The 23,797-nt window shown below is 39.8% G+C and overlaps 1 protein-coding gene across 2 annotated transcripts in view; it reads left to right on the top strand.

Moving 5' to 3' along the window:
• Positions 1 to 23,797, top strand: part of LOC124114520 (erbin-like) — a 119,027-nt gene that overhangs the window by 89,393 nt on the left and 5,837 nt on the right. The window contains exons 5-21 of one of the 2 annotated variants that reach the window (XM_046475131.2): positions 2,364 to 2,453; positions 3,058 to 3,178; positions 3,853 to 3,927; positions 4,948 to 5,092; positions 5,611 to 5,683; positions 6,405 to 6,534; positions 7,225 to 7,410; positions 8,933 to 9,035; positions 9,983 to 10,095; positions 11,418 to 11,564; positions 14,080 to 14,193; positions 16,143 to 16,254; positions 17,064 to 17,947; positions 19,501 to 20,278; positions 22,171 to 22,358; positions 23,056 to 23,148; positions 23,526 to 23,600. In XM_046475131.2, coding sequence (XP_046331087.2) covers positions 2,364 to 2,453; positions 3,058 to 3,178; positions 3,853 to 3,927; positions 4,948 to 5,092; positions 5,611 to 5,683; positions 6,405 to 6,534; positions 7,225 to 7,410; positions 8,933 to 9,035; positions 9,983 to 10,095; positions 11,418 to 11,564; positions 14,080 to 14,193; positions 16,143 to 16,254; positions 17,064 to 17,947; positions 19,501 to 20,278; positions 22,171 to 22,358; positions 23,056 to 23,148; positions 23,526 to 23,600 — 3,427 coding nt within the window. The remainder of the gene's footprint in view (positions 1 to 2,363; positions 2,454 to 3,057; positions 3,179 to 3,852; positions 3,928 to 4,947; positions 5,093 to 5,610; positions 5,684 to 6,404; positions 6,535 to 7,224; positions 7,411 to 8,932; positions 9,036 to 9,982; positions 10,096 to 11,417; positions 11,565 to 14,079; positions 14,194 to 16,142; positions 16,255 to 17,063; positions 17,948 to 19,500; positions 20,279 to 22,170; positions 22,359 to 23,055; positions 23,149 to 23,525; positions 23,601 to 23,797) is intronic. The other variant, XM_046475132.2, reaches the window with a different exon arrangement.

The raw sequence follows: 23,797 nt of genomic DNA, 5'->3' as shown, positions 1-23,797 counted from the left end.
TGACACCACCCAAACTCTGCTCTGCCCAAACTCCACAACACACTGCTGACACAACCCAAACTCCGCTCTACCCAAACTCCACAACACTCTGCTGACACCACCCAAACTCCGCTCTGCCCAAACTCCACAACACTCTGCTGACACCACCCAAACTCTGCTCTGCCCAAACTCTGCTCCACCCAAACTCCAATCCACACTGCTGACACCACCCAAACTCTGCTCCACCCAAACTCCAATCCACTCTGCTGACACCACCCAAACTCTTCTCCACCCAAACTCCACAACACTTTGCTGACACCACCCAAACTCCGCTCTGCCCAAACTCCACAACACTCTGCTGACACCACCCAAACTCCGCTCTACCCAAACTCCACAACACTTTGCTAACACCACCCAAACTACGCTCTGCCAAAACTCTACTCCACCCAAACTCCAAAACACTCTGCTGACATCACCCAAACTCCGCTCTGCCAAAAATGCACTCCTCTCATTCCACTAAACTCACCTCAATCCTGCTCTACTCCACACTCATCTCTCCACTCAGATCCCGCTCTTCCCTACCAAAAAAACAAACTATTCTCCAATCAAACCCAAAATCTGCACCATCCTTGCCCACCCAAATCCTGCTCCACTCCATGCAACCCCATATCACGTGATCACACAATCATAGTCCGTTGTGATCAAATAAACAGACAAATACAAGAGCAATGAAGCCGAAGGTGAGAGATGATACTTGCCTACCTGAAGCATTATGGGTAAACAATGACACCCATAATGGCATGTTATTCACCTATACTACAGACAACCCATCTTAAGATGATAAATAATGCTTCATAATGTTTGTGACAACCTGTAATTTATGCTCAGCATGGCCCCACTGAATATGATCCTGAAATCCGTCTCTATAGACCCACAGCACACCTGCCCAGCAAATCACCATCTATAGCACCAACACCACATTTTTTCGCAAGCTAACCTTTTTCTCTCCCACAAGTCATATTTACATACTCAAATTTATGATCACAAATGGGACTTTGACTTTGACCTAAATTTCATCTTCAATATGAATTTGTCACAGGTTAAGTTTTAGTGTTTTCTCTTCGTGTTTGTCTGCAGTTTTGCTTTACCCTGTTTACAGAGGAACGAATATACTCTTTTCTTTAAATGGTGGCAACAAAACAAATATTGAGTTGAGATAATGAAATGTTTTACTTGGCTTTCATTTCTCACAGTTGCTGAAGGTCTGCTGGTAATAGTCCAGCAAAATAAATTTGCTTCCACTTTTGTAACTGTTTGATCTGAGCGTTTATAGATGGCAATAATTTGGACCCTTTTCAACGAGTGACTGTTTTCCTTTCGTTATGTCAGGACAATTATTTGTTTTTCTATTTAAAAATCTCCCCACAAAATGTCATGCACTGTCAATGAGCTCTCAGATATTTGAATGAGTGTTTGACCAGACAGTTTGAACAAATGTTTGTATCTTGATTGCATGTATTTGTTATCTGGCTTTGTATGCCATTTTTTTTGCTTCATACCAGACTTGCAGGTTCCAAGAAAAGTGTTCTTTCTTATTGTAAGGGAGGCGTGCGTGTTCAGAGTTACATCCCTTGGGGTGTTCCAGAATCTGATGATCATGGGTTAGAATCCCAGAATTGCCCTGACTTACAGTTCTTGGTGTGTTAGCACCATACCCCTGTTTGTTGATTTCTCCAAAGTGGTAATGTCTGTCTCATCGGGCCAATTGAAGTATGTCTACTCACTCACTCACTCCCACACAGACGCATGCATGCACACGTACACACGCTCACACGTTCACTCCTACTCACACTCGCACACCTACACACAGAGGTGGCCCAGTGGTCTAAGGTACAAAGTCATGCTGTGTTGATTTATGCCTGTCAACAAACTAAGTGATGATGGGTTTGAATCCCTAATTTTAGGATCTTAGGATGTCAGGTTTATTTAAGCCATTATGAAACAGGTGCTGACAATCAAATAGAACAGTATATGAAGTCTAAATCACGTCACATTTCAGATGACCAGAGGGAGCTCCTTTTATATCTGTATTGTGCAGAGAGTATAAACAAGAAGACAGACGTTTTTGGGGTTTGGGTGTTTGTTTGTTTGTTTGTTTTTGTTTGTTTTGTTTGTTTCAAAATTGATTTCAACCTAGCACAACAGGTATTTCCACTGGAGATGTTTGATTTACCTGCCAGTCACAGGTTTATACGAGGTACCACACCTGACATCAATTCCTCGTATTGATGGGAAGTTGGCATTCCATAAAATAAACCTCTTCATCAAGTCATGTTTTATGCCATTTTTTTCTTGTTTCATTACTGAGACTAATCTATTTGCAGGTTACCCGAGGGGTTCACACAGCTTCAGAATCTGACATCCCTGTTCCTCAATGACACATTCCTCGACTTCCTACCTGGTAGTTTTGGCAGGTAAGTCCATCTCCCCGTTTCATTCGTGACAAAGATTTAGGCTACTCCAGATATGCACTGATAAGCATATGGCTGTGGGTTAAGAGATGTATAGTGCTGGATTAGATATGAATTGACACTCAATTTGTAGTCATATCACTTGAGCCTGTAGGTTGTTAAGATTTTTGAATGTATGTCAGTGGATATGTAAGTGCCTGTCTTTCAGACCTGATAACAGCATGATTGTATACTGATATTTCATATATATGTTTGACCCAGTAGATTTTCTTGGCATGTGTTCTCTCTCTAAAAGATTTCTCATCTAGTGAGCAAAAGGAATTAACAGGAAGCAAAAGCGATTTTGTTACGCAACTGGGCGGAATCTTGAGAATCCTTGAGAGGAAAAGCATTCAAAATAACTTGGATGTGTCAGACATGAAAATAGAGCTTTTGCCATGTTTGCCATGGAGTCTTTGGATAGGCTGATCACAGTTATCTCCCCTTGATTGTTCCTCCACATTTGAAGCTCTCTCAAGCTTAACATTAATGTGTGATCAAGGACATGGACTCATTAACTCACTGTCTATTCCTTTAAAAGTGTAACCTGTTTTATTTGGATCTGCAGGTTAGTCCATCTCAAGATCTTGGAGATTCGGGAAAATCACCTGAAAACCTTGCCAAACTCTTTCAGCCGGCTTGCTGATTTGGAAAGACTTGACATTGGCAATAATGAATTTACAGAGCTGGTAAGATATGTTTTCCTGTTTCATATTGTTTGTGAGATTATATAATCGTTTGTCCTAATATTATGTAAGATTTAAATATTCCTCCCTTGCCAACATTGCTTTTGTGTTGTTTCATCTGCAAAATAAATAAGCGAAAAATTTGCAAAAATGAAGATTTTTGTTTTTCTATTCATCCAAAGTTCAGTGTTGAACTTGCACCAAAGGCAATACGTGCTCAAGGTTCATATGACATGGGGGGCGGTCGGGTAGCCTAGTGGTTAAAGCGTTTGCTCGTCACACCGAAGACCCGGGTTCGATTCCCGACATGGGTACAATGTGTGAAGCCCATTTCTGGTGTCCCCCGCCGTGATATTGCTGGAATATTGCTAAAAGCGGCGTAAAACCATACTCACTCACTCACTCACTCAAACAATGACGTTGTGAATTATCCAGTAGACAACTGCCTCTATAATGTAAAATGGTTACAATGTATCACTCTGAGCATGCTTTAGGGTGTGGATGTAGCACATTATAAATATGCACTCAATATTATTGATTATTTTGTTCTGTAGAGGTTAATTTGTCACTCATTCCTCAGAAACAACATTCTAGCGTTTAATTTAGTTGTGCTTCTCTTTTCCAACTACGAAAGTGTTTGGTCAGATTTCATATCAGCTGACTTTTCTTCCCTTCAGCCCGATGTTGTGGGCAACCTGACCACTCTGCTGGAACTGTGGTGTGACAACAACCAGATCAAGAGAGTCACCAGTGTAAGTAGGATCACCAGAAGAAGCCTTGGGACCATGAAACATAGGCTAGGTAGTGTATAGTTTTGGACAAGCACAGTGCCTTGTCAGGCTATAGTGCCTGTACAAAAAGTGGTACATCGAGATAATTGAGCTTGATAATCAAAATTTGGGTGAATGTCAGTCTGAATCAATAAATGATGCTGAGTTTAATTGAGTCATTTTGCAGCTTTTGACTGTCAGTGGCCCCTGATAAAGATGTAGGAACTACCCTCGAAACATTGTATGTCCATTTATGTAGTGTCTCTGTGATGTACTAACTTCTGGATACATATTATGTTTGTTTGTTGTTAAACGCTGCACTCAGCAATATTACAGCTATATGACGTGGTCTGTAAATAATCAAGGCTGGACCAGACAGTCCAGTGAATGACATCATGAGCATCGATCCACGCAATTGGGATCGATGACATGCATCAACCAAGTCAGCGAGCTTGACCACCCGATCCCGTTAGTCGCCTTTTACGACAAGCATAGTCGCCTTTTACGGGATACATATTAAAGACTCACAGGAAACAATGTATGGATGGCACATGTCATTAGGCTTTCTCCATGTGGGGATTCAAGGTTGGCATTTGACCCAGTACTGGTCGTAAAAGCTACCAAATGGATCGGGAGGTCAGGCTTGGTTGATTGCGATTCATCTCCCCAACGGAGTGGATCATAGCTCACAATATCAATCACTGGATTAGTTGGTCGAGACTCGATTATTACCGGGTCATTGTCATATGGCTGGAACATTGCTGAGTGCAGCGTAGGGCATTCTTTGTTGAACAGGTGGTCAGGCCACTTAGTCAGTCTTACACCAAGCCCACTTATATAGGTATTGTGTGGTCAGGATTCCTCTGTCTTTAAATTGTCACAGTCTACCATTTCTTTTGTTTGTTCCCGTTTACCTAGTTGGTTTTGAAAGTCATATTGTTGAACATTTTTTGTTTTACCTATTCCTATGGTTATGTTTTATGTCACCATTTTGTTTTCCAGAAAATTGGCAGGTTAAATCAACTGATATTCTTTGACGCATCAAAGAACGTCATTGAGCACTTGCCGAGGGAAATAGAAGGCTGCGTCTCATTGGCTGATCTCCATCTGACCACCAACAACCTGTCCGAACTCCCGGACTCAGTTGGTAGGTACTCTTCAACATTTTGATATCTCTGACCTCTGGAGTTGACAGGTAAGGTAAGGCTTGTCAAAATTAATTTCTTGTTTTCCTTGACCCACCCATCTCTAAAGCTGTTCTTAGATCATCCTCAGGATATTTTGGGGGGGATACCGCACCCCCATTTTACGTGACATTTATTCATGCCCACCAGAACCACGTATAATAAATGAACAGTCACTAAATAATGTACAAATAATTGTTTGAAAAAATAGGTCTGTGTCATTTTTTTCATATCTCCCTCCCTCTCTCTCTCTCTCTCTCTCTCTCTCTCTCTCTCTCTCTCTCTCTCTCTCTCTCTCTCTCATGATGTGACAGAGATTCTGGTTTGGAATCTTTATTGTGATCCATTGTTTATGATTATTTTTAGCTTTTATAAAAATGAATCTGTCATGTCGATGGCACAGTTACAGCTATGTGTCTCACAATCAGCTCAGACAGTTAGTTTTATCTTTGAATCATGACATTCTGACTTGTTTCCACAGGGAATTTGAACAACCTGACCACATTGAAGGTTGATGACAACCAGCTGACAGCACTACCCAAGACAATTGGAGGGTGAGCCACCACAGCGGATCCACCATCACAGACATCATTTGTGTATTCAGTTGTCTTGTATTGTTTCAGTATTTGAACAAAAATATATATATTAGTTCTAAAAATATTCATATACTTCACTGTAATCATTAAATATAGAGCTATTAATGTATTCTTTGTGAGGACTGAAAAAGACATTAAAAGAATTTTAACAAGAATTAATTTGAAATTAAATATATATATTCCGGGATATTAGCTGTCAGAACCCATGAAGATCTGGGGTAGAATTGGTCTTCAGCAACCCATGCTTGCTAAAAAGGCGATAATGCTTGTCGTAAGAGGCGACTAACGGGATCGGGTGATCAGGCTCGCTGACTTGCTGGATGCATGTCATCGTATCCCAAATGCGTGGATCGATGCTCATGATGTCAATCATTGGATTGTCTGGTCCAGACTCAGTTATTTACAGACCGCCATCATATAGTTGGAATATTGCAGAGTGTGGCGTTAAACAACAAACAAACAAACAAACAAACACCACTGTCCGATGTGGCTTTAAGCATAGTACTACCCAATTGCAAGTGGTACACTGGACAGAAACAAAAGAGAGAGTGACTGACACAGGGTTGACATGATCACCAGCATCCCCTTCTGGGATGAAAACTAATAGCAGTCTTGAAGATTGTTTTGCAGGACTTTTTTCCCTATTTCAAACTAATATGTTTGTTACCTGATGATGCAGGTTGTCGGCATTATCTGAGTTGAACGTCAGCGCTAACGACATCGAGGCGCTGCCTGCTAGCATTGGTCTGCTCCGCAATCTGAGAACATTCTATGCTGATGAAAACTTCCTGGAGTTTCTACCTGCCGATGTGAGTGTTGATGGCTAGCTGATGGTAGTTAGAGATATGATCTAGCATGTTTTATCTTTGTTGTACAAAATATATTCATATTACGGTGATGTAATAAGATTACCTAATGTTTACGTTTCGTAATAAAAAATGCTAGGAGATGAATGGTTCACTGATACACTTATACTTATGATGGGCAGTTTGTTATACACCACTGTGTCTTATTGAGAATGTGATACGTAAGGTATTGCATGTCAGGGATTGCGATAAATATCATATCATCACCTCTTGCATCATTGCAGTTCAGGGACCCGTTCCACAAAGTGATCTTAGCACTATGATTGTCGTAAGTCAGTCTTCAGAATGGGAGTAACAAAAGTCTCAGCGCTAAGATATATTCTTGAACGTGGACCCATTCCATAAAGTGATCTTTGGGCTATGACTGAGAATTGGAATTAGGATCATCTTAGCGCTAAGATCGCCATATAGGATTTGAACCCGATATGTATATGGAAGATATAATGTGACTATCACATGTATCAACATTAATATCACATAATGTCATTTTTCTTTCAGTGTTCTTTTTTGTGGACATGTTTATGTTTTATATTATCTGATATGGAGAAGGTATTTTTGCAAACTTTTGCAAACAGGATTCTGTAACGTGTGTTGTATTTTATGTGTAACAATGCAAACACATCTGTGCTTCAGATCGGCAGTTGCAATGGAATCACAGTCCTGTCTCTACGAAGCAACAAGCTGACATACATCCCCGATGAGATTGGCCGTATCCCACGGTTACGTGTCCTCAACCTGAGTGACAACCGTCTCCAGCATCTGCCATTCTCCGTCATCAAACTGAAGGAGCTGCAGGCGTTGTGGCTGACAGAGAACCAGGTAGACGCCATGTTGTAGCATCCACAATCCTCTGTGTCTCTTGCTACATGTTGCAGTTGACCCGTGAAGACCAGGTTGGAATAGGTCTTCAGCAACCCATGCTTGCCGTAAAAGGCGACTATGCTTGTAAGAAGCGACTGACGGGATCACCGACTTGGACTTGTCTAGATCAATACTCATGATCACTTAACCGCCTCCGTGGTCTTGTGGTAGAGCGTCCGCCCGGAGAGCGGAAGGTCCAGGGTTCGATCCCGGGCCGCGTCATACAAAAAGACGTTAAAAGATTGTACTTATTGTTACACTGTCTGGCGCTCGGCATTAAGGGGCTAAAACAAGGACTGGTCGGCTCGGAGTCAGTATACTGTGTCTGAGTGGGGTATTCATGTTAAACTGCGGCATGGTATCTCAGTGAGCTAGCACTATAAATCGGCATCAGTCCGGACTAGTACAAGCAGCCACACACCCACATACACGTGCATGCACGTCGCTATATAAGTGCAATAATCTTGGACGCGACGTTAAACCCAATTTCACCTCACCTCATGATCACTTGATTGTCTGGTCCAGACTCAATTATTTAGAGACAGCGTCCTATAGCTGGAACATTGCTGAGTGAGACATTAAACAACAAACAAGCAAAAGCATGCTGCAGTTAATGATATTCCAGCTATGTCTTTGGGGCCTGTAAATAGTCAGGCCAGAATAACTAGTGAATACACAGTGCCATGTAGAAAGTGGTCAAATGTAACAAATGTTATATTTGGGATAACACTTTCTTAGTAAAGTACCGGACGGGACTCAACCTAAAAAAAGTACGAGAATCTGTACTTTACTAAGAAAGTGTTATCCCAAATATAACATTTGTTACAGAAAAACTAGTGGTCGACATTATGATCAACATCCTGCATCCTGTCAGGATATGACTACATACAATCCAGTATGCCAAAGTATCAGACCACCCGACTTAATGAAGTCAGCGAGCAGTACTACAAACAATAGAGTGCTCGCGACCTATTCTAATTCAGTTTCTATGCTTGTCGTAAAAGGCGACTGACGGGATCGGGTGGCCAGGCTCGCTATCTTGGTTGATGCATGTCATCGATCCCAATTGCGTGGATCTATGCTCATGATGTCAATCACTGGATTGTGTGGTCCAGACTTGATTATTTACAGACCGCCATCATATAGCTGGAATATTGCTGAGTGTGGCGTTTAACAACAAACAAACTAATTCAGTGTTCTGTGTAAAGTGATTCAATGGAGTAAATCCCCAATAATCCAGATACATAGTTCTTTCAAAGATGTATGCATAAATGGGGTTTCAGATTCAGGAATGCTTGGATAGATCTGAGACCTTATGAGTAAAAACAAAATAATTACGAATCCTTTGAATACAAATTTGTTAAAACGTACTTAAAAGTGGGAATTTTGTTGCACAAGATCTGTATGATCTGAATATCAGTACAATTTAGCAAGCCCTTACACTGATCAGTTGGTGTAACTGATGTTTTATCTATTGCAGACACGCCCCCTGATCCCACTGCAGTCTGACTATGACCCAGAAACCAACAGCAACAGGAAGATCCTCACGTGCTACCTCCTGCCCCAGACACAGCAGCATGACGGTGAGTCGGGGTCCAGGTAGAGAAACCATGACTGCCATAGAAACAGGCTATGGGAACAAACATGTGAAGAGAAAAACATTATTTTTTAATTGCAATACCAAAGTCAGGAAATTAGCCATCACTATTGAAAGACTTATACTCTCATCTAGTTTCCAAGAAAAGTTATTTAGAGGATTTAAGGCAATATGATTTTGTTACATGTATAAGCAAAAAATATCTTCTTGTAAGGTGAAACGATCCAGGTTTACAGGTCACGAGGCTGGTCTGTACATTGATAAAACAATGATTCATGTATTACGAGTGAGTGAGTAAGTTGGGTTTAATGCCGTTTTTAACAGTATTACAGTTATATTATGGCGTGTCAGCTTAATATGGGAGGAAAGCCTGAACTGATGCAGGTCTCTGACATTTACCACTTTGGTGAAACCCACGAGCACGGGTATGGTGCTGACAAACCTAGAAACATAATCGGGGCGAACCGGGATTCATATATTACGATACACATTACAATATATTGCTTACATTGCTTCATCTGTAATTTGTTATGAACCTGAATAAAAATAACCCAAATGTTTTGGATAACTACATAGTCGTCAGCCATTTTGTTGGATGTTGCTATGGTCACAATGTATGTGTAATAGACACATTATATACAGAAAGCTACTTATTTATGAATTTCTTGATTTCAATTTGTCTCTTGTGTAAACTTTGCTAAAAGGATGAAAATATGCATAATTTTGAAAAAAATTTCGCAATATACCAGTATTTTCCTGATATATTGCGATACATATTTGATAGTATTTCAAGTCATGGTATACAGGTAATACTGCACACTTCTAACTTTCAGTCATTCGAACCAAAGTACAATTTGCTGGCCTTTGTAAGAGAGATGAAATGTTACATTTATCGCATAAGCTGCAATTGACCTACTCCTTTGTTGGCATCAGATGAAGGTGGTGGCGGGGGTGACACAGACAGCTTCCACGCCTCCATGTGGGACGAGGAGCGAGCACGGCGACAGCAGATACACTTCGAGTTTGGGGACGAGGTGGATGAGGAGGTAGGTAGAACACAAAGACACTCGCACTGTTCACTGACAACTAACTGGGATAACATCTGCCACTAGAGATCTCTCTCAGTCCATGTCAGCCTAAATCAGGATTAATATTTTATAAATTTGATATATATTTGTATGGCTATTTGTAGCCATTTTGGAAATAAATGCTAAATGATACATATTTCTCAAGGGAGACAACTTTTGTTGGTTTAATCTCTAAAGAGAAGTTTGTTATTCAGTAGGTGAATGACGTGCTAATTTTTTATCAAAGCTTTGTTTATAATTATTTCAAAATTTTCTTTCGAATATTTCTGTTCATAACTTCTTTTAATTTAAATTATTTTGGTACATAATTTGATATAATTCAGTGGACCTGATTTGGGCTTGACTGGTTGTCTATCCCAGCTGAGTGAATCCTAACACTAATCTAGTTATTCTGCATGAAATGTATTGTGATTAATTTTGATAACATGTTGACTAAATGCACACAGTATAACCATGTTTTCCTGATTTATATACACTCCCTGAGCACTTGTCTAAGACGTCCAAGCATGCAGGACTAACTGTGTTGAGAATGCTGCTGTGTCATATATACAGAGTGTATTAGGGTGTATCCAACATGGACTTGATTTCATCTGTTGTGTACTGTACATGTTTATGCATTATTCATATCTCATTGCATGTTTGAAGTATTGTTGCTTTCGTGATTATTTGAAATGAAGCAGACATCTTCAAGGGATTTAAAAGTCAATGGGCATTTATTTGTATTTTGAAAACAATTGTGAATATTTGTAATGATGATGGATATATTCTTCCTGTATTATGGCATAATATTGACTTATTTACACTTTGAAAGGCATTTTGAAGTGATGCGCAAAAGGAAGCGAATTTCTGAATGTCAACTTCTTTATTATGAGGAACACAACGTTTCGGAGTATATGCTGACTCCTTCACCTGATGAAGGAGTAAGCATTAACCCTGACTTATTAAGACTTCTAAATTTTTAAAAATTATGTTTGACATGTGATTAGAATGAATTGGAAGTTATCCAAAGTTGTATAATGGTGTAGTATGATTGAAATATTAAGCAGCAATTATTTTACCTTTGTCATTGTGTAGTCAAAGAGAAAATATTGCAGACAAAATAATCTAGGGGTAGTTTAAAATCAAGTAGTAACAGTTTTTTCTATAGTGTATATTTATGTTGATATATTTACATCATTGAAACAGGGACAATTATTGTTTTCAAAATGCAAGTGGCCACACATATGTAACCGTGAGGATCTGTACAGTGCCTTAGGTAAACATACCTCTCCCAAACACAGGGTCACTTGTATCGATGCCCGACCCCTTATCCTAAAGAAATGCGAGAGAAAGCCAGACATGCTCGCAATTTGGCCATGCGACAAACAATGGGCGAGGATGGCAGCCAATGGGAGCAGGGCATGGAGAACCTTGGTTACGAGTCGGAGGTAAACGTGGGATATAGGCACTTGATGTAGAGTAGTCTTCAGCAGTAGATAGCTTGTATATAGCATGTTTATTTCATATTACAATATATACTGGTTATGATCAATGAAAATCTGGTTGTAGAGAAACTGGCTGTTCATAAATGCGTTCAGAATTTGTTCCATTTACGAAAAATATTTACATTTGGTATAAACTCCCCATACTCAATATATCTTCATCCAGTTGGGATCTATAAGCATGGATACCATGTATGAGAAGGAGAATGGTATTAAATGTGTATGAAATTAAAGTCAAAAGGGACATATTATGAATGATAAATGAGTTCCTGTTTTCTTCTTTCTTTTGAACAAATTTTGATTAGTATTTGAAAAGCTTTACAATACCAAATATAACAGTCTAATCCTTTTCTAAATTAATGTTTAGACCAGATTTTCATTGTATGTATCAACATATACCCTAGATGGACATGGTCAGATTGTTTCATGATGTGGACTTGATGTGAAGCCCACAGTCTAATCCAGGAAATTTGGCATGTGCCTGTTGGGCCTGTTTAGCTGATTAGTCCAAACCACAAGTCATCTCTGGTGGTGGAGAGAGCAACCTGATAAATGACACAGCAAAAGGGGGGTGTCACAAGAATTTATCACAGTTATAGGGTGTGGGGTGCATGAAAAAATGAGGCAGTTCTATTTATTCAAATATACAGGTTCTAAATGTAAACATTATTCAGGGCATTAGTCATTTATTGGGGGGTGGGGAGGGGGGTTTATGAAATATGATACATCTATGGGGCGGGGGCGGGAGGGTAGGTGTGTGAAAAAATATGTAATGAAATGAGGGGGGGGTCAGTAAAATGTGATACAGTCCTCACACTAATCTCTCACTCTCTCACTCACACACACACACACACACACACACACACCACCACCCACGCCACGCCACGCCACGCCACGCCACGCCACGCCACGCCACACCACACCACACCACCACCACCATGCCACGCCACACCACGCCACGCCACGCCACGCCACGCCACACCACACCACACCACACCACACCACACCACACTCTAATAATAAATGACCCACCCCTTATGTCAGTGACCAGACTCGCACATACTGACCATGTTCATCTCGTGATGTAGACAGTAGTATCTGTTCATGGTCTTTCTTTGTTTAGTTGCTTGCAGCATGCAGTTCGTAGTTTTTTATTTGATTCATGCATGATATTTGAACTTTGTGTTTGTTTGACAGTTGTACTGTGTATGTTTTTTATGGTTACGGAATTTGCTTGTTTTTGTTGCCACACCTGCCCAAGTTCCTACTAGTACACAAACCTGCTTATTTCATTTTCAGATGAAAAATAAACAAATATCACAATATTTAAAAGTGATTGCCTTTCTTATTGACTGCCTAACTCAATATTATCTGACTGCATCAATATCTGGGTTATGGAGCATAATGAATGTGTAATACCAATTGTATACTGAAATGTAACCTCGAATAATTCCACTAAATTTCTTGACATCTAAAGAAATATACCAGATTTTCCAAGGCCTATCTCGATGAAGAAAGTTTGTCCAGTTTATATTGCTTGTGAATTACCTATCTTAAATATTTAGAGATATTTATGTTTCATTAATTTATCTGTGTCATTATGGTTTTCATCAAGTCATAAGGCCGGACCAATTGACTTTCTAGTTTTATGGATGTTCTTTTTCAACATGCCAAAAGGAGGCAACATTGTCAAAACATTAAAACTGTTGTCTGTCGTAGGTGAACTTCCTAAAGATAGCTCTTGAAATAAAAATGAAAATGAACAAAATATTTAAAAAGCATACCTTTATTTTCAATGAAACAGGACATTTTGAGGTACCGTATTCAACGTAATAAGTGCCCTGCTCTAATAAGTGCCCACAGTGATATTTGCTGATATATTGGCTTGTGAACAATCCCAATTAGCACCCCTTCCGATTGATCAATGTACACAAAACTTATTTATTCTTGTATAATACGTGTGTTATATGCATCCTTAATTGTGGGCATTTAAATTCTGGAAAAATATATCTGTCGTATATAACCATTTCAGGCTGTCAGCATAAACCACAAAATTTATGATCTTTCAACTCTGTTGTTTTTCACCAAAATAATATTCTAATAAGAGCCCCCTATTTCTAATTTTGAGAGTGCCCTGGGCGCTTATTATGTCGAATACAGTATTTAGTATTTTACTTTTGTAAACTTCAGGTAGTTTCATCAATTTGACAAGAAATGAAATTGGTCTTGCCTAATAATCTACTTGAAATATTCATGTCTTGTCTCATCAAGATATTTTTGACATTGTATCAGATCATAATTTCATTAAAATGTTGGTAATATATGCAGAGCATCATGTTTTCAAGGTTATCTATTTTTATTAATCTAATATGATAATAAAAGCTTTTTGGTGTAGCTGATTTAGATGTAACGTGTGTTGTGTGGTGTCTCTCTAACCCCTGTGACTTCTGTGTGTGTGCAGGGCGGGGCCGGGAACCACCCCGAGGACAGTGGGGTGAGGATGAGAGAGGCTCACATCACCAAACCCTCCTCTCCTGTACTTAAGGAAACCCATCGCCTCTATCGATATGATAAGGTAGTTCTTCATCAGAAAGATGCCATCAAATCATTCATGTTTGGGAGAAATGCTCAATTGATTTTGGGTAACCATGGAAATATTAACAACCTATTGTAAACAATGATGTTTCGGGGTCTATGGGTTACATGTGTCAATGGGAGGATAAAGGATTTTTAAACTGAAAATGATCTTGTACATTCACTGACTGAGTGGTGTAGCGTACACTGACATATGATTGTAAAATCCAGTACACACACTATTGACACATGTATCAAATATATCATTACATGGTCATAAGATACTAACATATTTTTGGTGAAAGAGTTTTGTGTGATTAGATCTAGTTTGTGTCCACAAGTGGACTCTCAGTACTCATAAATCTTTGCATTGATCATGTTGAGATTCATTGTACACAGAATTTCGCATACGAAAATAAATGCATTCATTTATGTTTAAATGAATAATTTCTCTAGGATTCAGGTAGGTCACAGTGCTTATTTATATGTCCATGAATCAAAATTGACTAAGAATTTGAAAGAGTTTATTGTTATGATTCAGTGAAATTCCTGTATATATACTCTGCAAAAAAAGAAATGCAAAAGTGATTTTTAGATGTATATTTTATATATCATATATATAATGAACAGATGGTAATAGATTGTTCAAAATTGGCACACGTCATGGTCATTGACCCAGGTTCCATGTGGCACACATTGAACAGTATATATTAAAGGTGAAGATCATCTGTTCTCAATATCTTGTGTAATCCACCGTTACAGCCCAAAACTGACTGGCATCGTCATCCCATGTAAGCAATCAGTAGCCTGGGGAATGTTCACCCACTCTGCCTGCAGTGCTTATTCCAGCAGTTGGAGGTTCTGTGGTTGTTGCCTATGTGCTCACAGTTGTTGATCCAGTGCATCTAATGAATGTTCAATTGGGTTTTAATCTGGAGACCTGGAGGGCCATGGCAGGACCTGGATGTTGTGATTCCTGAAAAAGGCCGTTGTCAATCTTGGCGTGGGAGGTCAGGCGTTGTCTTGTTGGAAAATGACGTTCGCTTGTTCCATAATGGGATGGCCGAAGAGGCTCATCCATGTAACATTGTGCCATTAAATTCCCCAGAACTTGCACTAAGTCTGATCTACAAGTGTAGGAGATGGCAGCCCACATCATTACACGACCACCGCCAAATCTGTCCATTTTTAACAGTATTCCAGTTATATCACGGCGTGTAAGCTTAATGTGGGAGGAAAGCCCGAAGTGATGCAGGTCTGAGACGTTTACCTCTTCGGTGAAACCCACGAGCACGGGTATGGTGCTGACAAACCTAGAAACATAATCGGGGCGAACTGGGTTTCGAACCCACAATTATAGGTTTCTGGCGTGCCCAAGGGACGCAACTCTGCACAGCGAATCGCGGTGCCTTAGACGACTGGGCCACCCGTGCCCCCTTCAGCTGATGATGATTCTCCTGTTTGCAGTTGGCCAATGACGTTCTTGCATACTGCTTCTGTCAGTCGTGGCATGTTTTCCCTATTCACTTGCTGTAAGATTGTAATGGCATGCAAATGAATACCCAACCCAAGTAATGTTGCACATGCATGTCATGTTGGTGTGTTTTAGCACCAGGCTCTTATGTTTTTGTGTTTTTTGCAATTTTTCCATCTTTTCACCAAATTACTGCAGCACTTCATGGTGGGGCTTCTGGTTAAAGTGTTAACTCGTCACACCGTATATGGCTCCCTACATGGGTACACTTTGTGAAGCCTATTTGTGGTGTCCCATCATCATAGTGCTAAAAGCAACATAAAACAAAACTCAACTCATGCTAAGATTGTATGGAGTCATGGAATAAAGTGTCAGTTATCAGTATTGTCCTTGCAATATGCAGGCTAGCCTCCCACATTCTGTAAAACCTAAATGAAGACAGGGCACCTGAATAACACTCCCCATCTTTCTCCCAGGAGAAGCAGCAGAAGGATAAAGCTCGCATGCAGCAACATCGGCAGTCGCAGGAAGTGGAGGAAGAGACCATGTCACTACTGACGCCAAAACCTCAGAAGAAGGACAAACGAGGTAACCATCACCTAGGCCTGCCAGTGGTCTATGGTGTCATGCATACCCTTAAAACCCCACCCTAACTATAAATAGCCTGCAAGGTGGCGGTATTTCAGTTACAATACCTATAACAGGATACCTGGAGTGATCTACCTTACATGTAGATACCTGCCTTCGTATGGCTAGCAAAGTTTCAGTCAAGGTAAAGGTTCTGAAATGTCCCAAGCCCAACTGGATACAGAAATTTTAACGGTGATTTTTTCTGATCACCTCGAGCTGATCAAAATTAAAAAAGGTCTCTCATTTCTATTGATCAACATGACTATCAAAATGAAATTAATATCCATAACGAATCAAGGTTGTGAAATCAGAGTTACACCCTTCATCTTCTTTGAACGAATGTGACACTGTGTAAAACAAATATGTTTTGATTGGTTGAACTACAAATTACAACCAATCACTGAAACTTTGACTACCCATGTCAAACATGGCGGGGACGATGAACATTTTCACCTCAAATTCTGACAAATGAACTATGATACTACTATCTTGTCACTTGATTAAAATATAATAATATAATATCTGACTCTGATTTGAAGTTTTGGTTTACTTTCTTGATACCTCAGCAGAATCAAATTTCCTGAAAAATAGACATTTGCATATTTGAAATATTTGCAACTGGCTAGTAACTTTTTAGCAGCTAGCCCACGTGGCCAGCAATAATTTTAGAGTTTCGCACACACTGTTTTAAATAGGGACCCACAATTCAGTAGATCAATTAATCAGATAGATCTTCACTACTAGATGTTGCTTCCATGTTCTGACAGATGACAATGGAGGCTTCTCACAGAGCAGACCTCAGCTTGTACGAGGTTCCGGATCGTCACCCAATATTCCTGCTGATGTGGCTGATGGCCGTTACAAGCCAGACATGCCCAAGTCGAAATCCCATTTTGGTATTTATGGAACGGACACTCCATATGTGATGCAGAGCCAAAGCAGCCATGGCCACCGCCATCATGGTTCTCGTGGGAAACAATCCCACCGCATGCGGGACTATGACTCGGACACTGGTTACCGTAGTGATCACGAGTTGTTGAAGTTTCGTAAACAGGTTCTCAGTGATGGGAGGGGGAGTGGTCCACCCTCCGTCAGCTCATCCACACTATCTCACAATCATCGTCATCAACATCATCATCATCATCATCATCAACAGCGACCTCGACCGCGGAGGGAAGGGGGTTATGCAAGTGATCTCGAGGCGTATTCAGGGAGAGGCAGGGATTGGAGTCAGAAGTCAGCAACTCTGTCATACCAGCATCCCGCGCACAGTCTTCCGTATGATTTGCATAATCAGGTGAGCAAGACAAACTCAGATAGTGCTACTGTGCCTCATTCTCGGAGGATCATGATGAAAAATGATGAACTGTTCAACCAGACATCAAGTCAGGAGAGTGTGAAAAACACCACTCTGTCTCCCCTGAAACCTCTGCCCACACCGTCCCCTAGTCTGTTCCAGAGAAATAAGTTTGTGGATCAAAGCACACCGGTTGCTCTTGAGCCGCCAGAGAGCTTCCCACCAACTGTTCAAGATGGCAGCATGACGACGTCTGCTTCTGACACCAGTCAGGGCAAGGACTTCCAGCGAGAACTCTACACAGTGCTGGAAGAGCGGATCCAGAGACAAAATGGAGATGTCAGCAAGTCAATGGTAAGTGCAAGGAGTTTGAAAGATTCATGTTTTATTGAGTTTGAAACTTAAAATGTAAAATCAATTAATAACATGGTTTTGTTCATAAATCATACCAGTATTTCTAAAGTCATTTTGATTTGGTCTTGATTCAGTGCAGACTACTGTTGCATCAAATTGTACAAATGTTCAACTATGAATATCTCCCATGTCACAGGGCAAGCTTCTACCAGATGAATACTGTATTTATGTGTTTCTAATGTCATGGCAGACCTATATACAGTATCAGTTACATGAAACAATATGTCAAGAAAAGTGCAAAGCAAATAGTTGAGCTAATTCTATGTCCTACCTATTATCTGAACTCTCTTGATTTCTTTGTTCAACTTATTATCTTAAGGCATCTGAATTCTATGTTCAACTTATTATCTTAAGGCATCTAAATTCTATGTTCAACTTATTATCTTAAGGCATCTAAATTCTATGTTCAACTTATTATCTTAAGGCATCTAAATTCTATGTTCAACTTATTGTCTTAAGGCATCTGAATTCTATGTTCAACTTATTATCTTAAGGCATCTAAATTCTATGTTCAACTTATTATCTTAAGGCATCTAAATTCTATGTTCAACTTATTATCTTAAGGCATCTGAATTCTATGTTCATCCTATTATCTTAAGGCATCTGAATTCTATGTTCAACTTATTATCTTAAGGCATCTAAATTCTATGTTCAACTTATTATCTTAAGGCATCTAAATTCTATGTTCAACTTATTATCTTAAGGCATCTGAATTCTATGTTCAACTTATTATCTTAAGGCATCTAAATTCTATGTTCAACTTATTATCTTAAGGCATCTAAATTCTATGTTCAACTTATTGTCTTAAGGCATCTGAATTCTATGTTCAACTTATTATCTTAAGGCATCTAAATTCTATGTTCAACTTATTATCTTAAGGCATATGAATTCTATGTTCAACTTATTATCTTAAGGCATATGAATTCTATGTTCAACTTATTGTCTTAAGGCATATGAATTCTATGTTCAACTTATTATCTTAAGGCATATGAATTCTATGTTCAACTTATTATCTTAAGGCATATGAATTCTATGTTCAACTTATTGTCTTTAGGCATATGAATTCTATGTTCAACTTATTATTTTAAGGCATATGAATTCTATGTTCAACTTATTATCTTAAGGCATATGAATTCTATGTTCATCTTATTATCTTAAGGCATCGGAATTCTATGTTCAACTTATTGTCTTTAGGCATATGAATTCTATGTTCAACTTATTATCTTAAGGCATCTGAATTCTATGTTCAACTTATTATCTTAAGGCATATGAATTCTATGTTCAACTTATTATCTTAAGGCATATGAATTCTATGTTCAACTTATTATCTTAAGGCATATGAATTCTATGTTCAACTTATTATCTTAAGGCATTTGAATTCTATGTTCATCTTATTGTCTTTAGGCATCTGAATTCTAGGTTCATCTTATTATCTTAAGATGTATGATTTCCATGTTCATCATATCATCATACGTCTTATGACCCTTTTCCAGCCTCAACAACGTCCTTCAAGTGAGCTCCAGATGATGAAACCCCCGTCCTTCAAACCTCCCCCACCATACCGACGCACTCCAGAGAGGACGTCCTCTACTTCATCAGGGGACAGGTCCTACACAGAGTCTCCCAGGCCAGGGTTGGATTCTCCGAGGCCCAAGTTGGACTCTCCCAGAGACTGTCCATCGCGTCTGTCTGACCCGATAAGGCAGATGCCCGACAACATCAGCAGACACAAAGACTACGAGACGTGGACGTTAGACAGAACACAGAGCAGTGAGGGAAATAGAACTCCCAAAGTGACACGGAACGTGTATCATGATAATCAGTCCGAAGGAGATAAAAGAAAGACAGCAAGCTATCTTAGTGATCGTTATGATCTGAAAGGGACTTCTCAAGAGGATGTTTTCTTTCGAGATCGGCCTGGATCGCGTGCAGAGAAAACTGACAAACTAGATAAGCAATTGACTATTGATGTTGGCAATGTGTCTTTTCAAAGTGACCGGTCACATCCTGTGCGCAGACATAGTGACCCATATAGGGAACGGCCAAGGTCAAGGACGTTTGAACATTCTGATTCTCAAAGGATGTATGATTCGTACACGTATCCTGATTGTGAACCGGATGAATCGTTAGTGCCGATGATGACAAAGTATGAGGATGTGGAGAAATTCAAGACATCAGATCCATCATCGCAGGTGTCAAGCTCAACAGATAGCGGATACGGTCACAGTCATCCGATCTACGACAGAGTGGGCGACTTCTCACGACACTCAGGTTAGTCAGGCTGACCTGAGGCTGTATGGCGTGAAAGGAGTGTGTGTGTATATATGTAATAGGATGTTTATTCCCCCAGGAGATTCTTTCCAGGAGAAAGTCATATCCTAGCTAAAGATTTCCAGTGGATAAAATTTCCAAGGATATTATTTCCACAGCAGTATCTTACTAACAGTTGAATATTTTCCAATATAAGTATTCTTTCCTTCTGGTAACTTTTTGACCCTGAAGCATTAATGGTTTTCATATACTGTATGTTGTATCTAGTCCCCTGTTTGGATTGCTTACCAGTACTACCATCGTCAATACGTCACAGGACCGCCTCCGTGGTCTTGTGGTAGAGCGTCCGCCCGGAGAGCGGAAGGTCCAGGGTTCGATCCCGGGCCGCGTCATACAAAAAGACGTTAAAAGATTGTACTTGTTGTTACCCTGTCTGGCGCTCGGCATTAAGGGGCTAAAACAAGGACTGGTCGGCTCGGAGTCAGTATACTGTGTCTGAGTGGGGTATTCATGTTAAACTGCGGCATGGTATCTCAGTGAGCTAGCACTATAAATCGGCATCAGTCCGGACTAGTACAAGCAGCCACACACACACATACACGTGCATGCACGTCGCTATATAAGTGCAATAATCTTGGACGCGACGTTAAACCCAATTTCACCTCACCTCAATACGTCACAGGCTCTGTTTATACACTACGTTCCTGCTATCGACCACTGGTCTCCCTGTACCTGGCTAGAGTATTATAATTACAGGTGACTGTAACATAGCTGGAAGTTGTTGGCTCTGTTAATTGTTACACTGGCTTTTTTTATTTTCAAAAAGGCAGACCACCAGTTTGAAATGAGAAATGGACTGGTGGCTTCTTGTTGAAGATTTACCTGTTTTGCATTAGAGCATGAAAAGGTTCATCATCAAGTTTAGCTATTTTTTCTAATGAGTTTCAATGATTGATACATGTAGTTGAAGATAAAGATATGCATCCAACTCACTTTGACTAGATGCAGCTCAACTGGAAAATCCTGTTAATTATATACAGATACTCTTCTATAGACAGAATACATGTCTGGCTATGGCTTCTCTTGAGATATGGGGCTCTAATGCAAAGCCAGTCTGTTCTAGGCAGTGTTTTATTTTGTTGTTTGGGTGAAAGAATCATGTAGACCCTGATAATTAAATAATGGCATAACTTTACATGGTGATTTCACATGTCCAATTACAAAGATGGTGGATTTTGCAGAATTATATTGGATATACAACAAGTTGTAGTACATTCAAAATATCATAGATGTCTATGTGACTTATTGGTTTATCAGAAAGTCTCCGTGGTCAAGTGGTAGAGCATCCACCCGGAGAGCGGGAGGTCAGGGGTTCGATCCCCGGCTGTGTCAATCCAAAAGACGTTAATAAATGGTACTTCTTACCATGCCTGGTGCTCAGCATTAAAGGGCTAAAACAAGGACTGGTCGGCTCAGAATCAGTATTCTGTGTCTGAGTGGGTTATTCATGTTAAACTGCGACATGGTATCTTGTTGGACTAGCACTATAAAATCGGCATGAGTCTGGACAAGTACATGCACGCACACACACACACACACACATCGCTATATAAGTGCAATAATTTTGGACATGACATTCACCCTATTTCACCTCAACTATTGGTTTATTATTTGTTTATAACGGCTTACTTTCTTTAATTTTGTTCAAGTGTCAGACATTTTTATGAGTATTTGTATGATATTCCAGGTAAATATTCATGATTCTTTTAGTCTTGATTCAATTCCTGCTTGATGAAAGAAGACTGTATTTTGAATTACATCAAATTTTTTCAAAGGACATCTGGTTCTGTTTAGATATTTTGTAGCTTATGGTTGACTGTTGTTTGTTTCAGGTCGTAGTGGATCCCAGCCTCCTCCCTCTCCACAGGTGCATCACTCACTGATCCGACAAGGCAGCTCGGCATCACGAGATGCTTACATGTCAGGGCAGTCAAGGGAGGGAACTCCTGTCAGAGATGACTCAGGGTATCCAAAGGCAGACAACTCTGTCGATAACTCATACCAGGAAATTAGAGAGACAGTACGTTGAAATATATTTAACATCTTTTGATCTGCTCAAGAATAGATAACAGGAATGTGTTGCAAAACATTCCGAATCTTAATTTTCAGGAATTACACAAGAAATTAAAAAATTGAAAGAAAACTTATAAGGTGCCATGGAATATTCAATCATTCTGAAATAAGCAGATACAAAATATACAGAGAGTGGGATATTTATTTAAATTTAGTATACATGATGTTAAATTTTACCTGTTTGAAAATGCTTGCAGTAAAAGGTGACTGCTCGTCACAAGAGGCGACTAACAGGATCAGGTGGTCAGGCTCGCTGACTTGGTAAATGCATGTCATTGTATCCCAATTGCGTGGATCGATGCTCATGATGGCAGTCACTGGATTGTCTGGTCCAGACTTGAGTGTGGCGTTAAACAACAAAGAAACCTGTTTGAAAAAATGAACATTTAAATTCATTCACCTTGGTATATATTTTATACATGAGATATTGAAACCAATACTCAAGTAATGGGTTGAATAAGTGTTTGATTTAAGTGAAATAGATTTTAGTTATACATGTACAATAGCCACAATTGCCACCTTGCACTAACACAGGTATTTAACATAGTTTTGGGTGCAAGAAAAAACTTGTGATTCTGTGTGGTATTGTAATATAAGTAATCTGAGATTAATGTGAGTTTTCAAACCTATTGTTCTATTTCCAGTTTCGGGTTAAAATCACCAAAAACCCAGGTCTGGGCTTCAGTGTAGCGGGAGGTCTTGGGTCTCACGGTAACCCCTACAGACCCAATGATAAGGTAAGGACCTGGTTTTACTAACCACCCCACAAAATACATTTGTTACATTTGACCACTTTCTAAATAGGATTGTGTATTCATATTTTTCGGCCATGCCAATTTACACTTATCAGAGAGTTACACAAATTACTGATCTAGGCCACTAGTTGTCAGACTTTCATTTTGTGGAAGCCTTGGTGGCTGAGTGGGTTAGATGGCTGACTTTGTGTGCTGGCAATTTGATGCCTTACTCTGAAAGTGTGGGTTCGAATCCCGAATGGGAAATGAATGATCAATTTTGCTTCTTCTTTTTTTCACTATTCATTATTTAATTCTTTACCAATTTTTTAAAGCCAAATTGCCTGACCATAGTTCATACTCCTTTTGTCACTATCCAGGGCATCTTCATCACCAAGATCCAGCCTGAAGGCCCTGCAGCCAAAACCCTTCGTCCAGGAGACAAGATCATGGAGGTATTACACTCAATACGTGTTCCAGAGAAGAATTGTAACAAAGACTGATATGCATATATTGCAGTTTATGCTATGTCATATATTTCAATCGGGGGCACGGGTTGACCAGTCGTCTAAGGCACCGCTATCCACTGTGCAGAGTTGCGTCGCTTGGGCACACCAGAAACCTATGATTGTGGGTTCAAATTCCGGCTTGC

This window comes from Haliotis rufescens, unplaced genomic scaffold (assembly GCF_023055435.1).
Source record: "Haliotis rufescens isolate VD_foot unplaced genomic scaffold, xgHalRufe1.0.p SCAF_2, whole genome shotgun sequence".
NCBI classification, from domain to species: domain Eukaryota; kingdom Metazoa; phylum Mollusca; class Gastropoda; order Lepetellida; family Haliotidae; genus Haliotis; species Haliotis rufescens.
The sequence above is the reverse complement of the archived record's forward strand: the minus strand, read 5'-3'. Positions and strand labels throughout refer to the sequence as shown.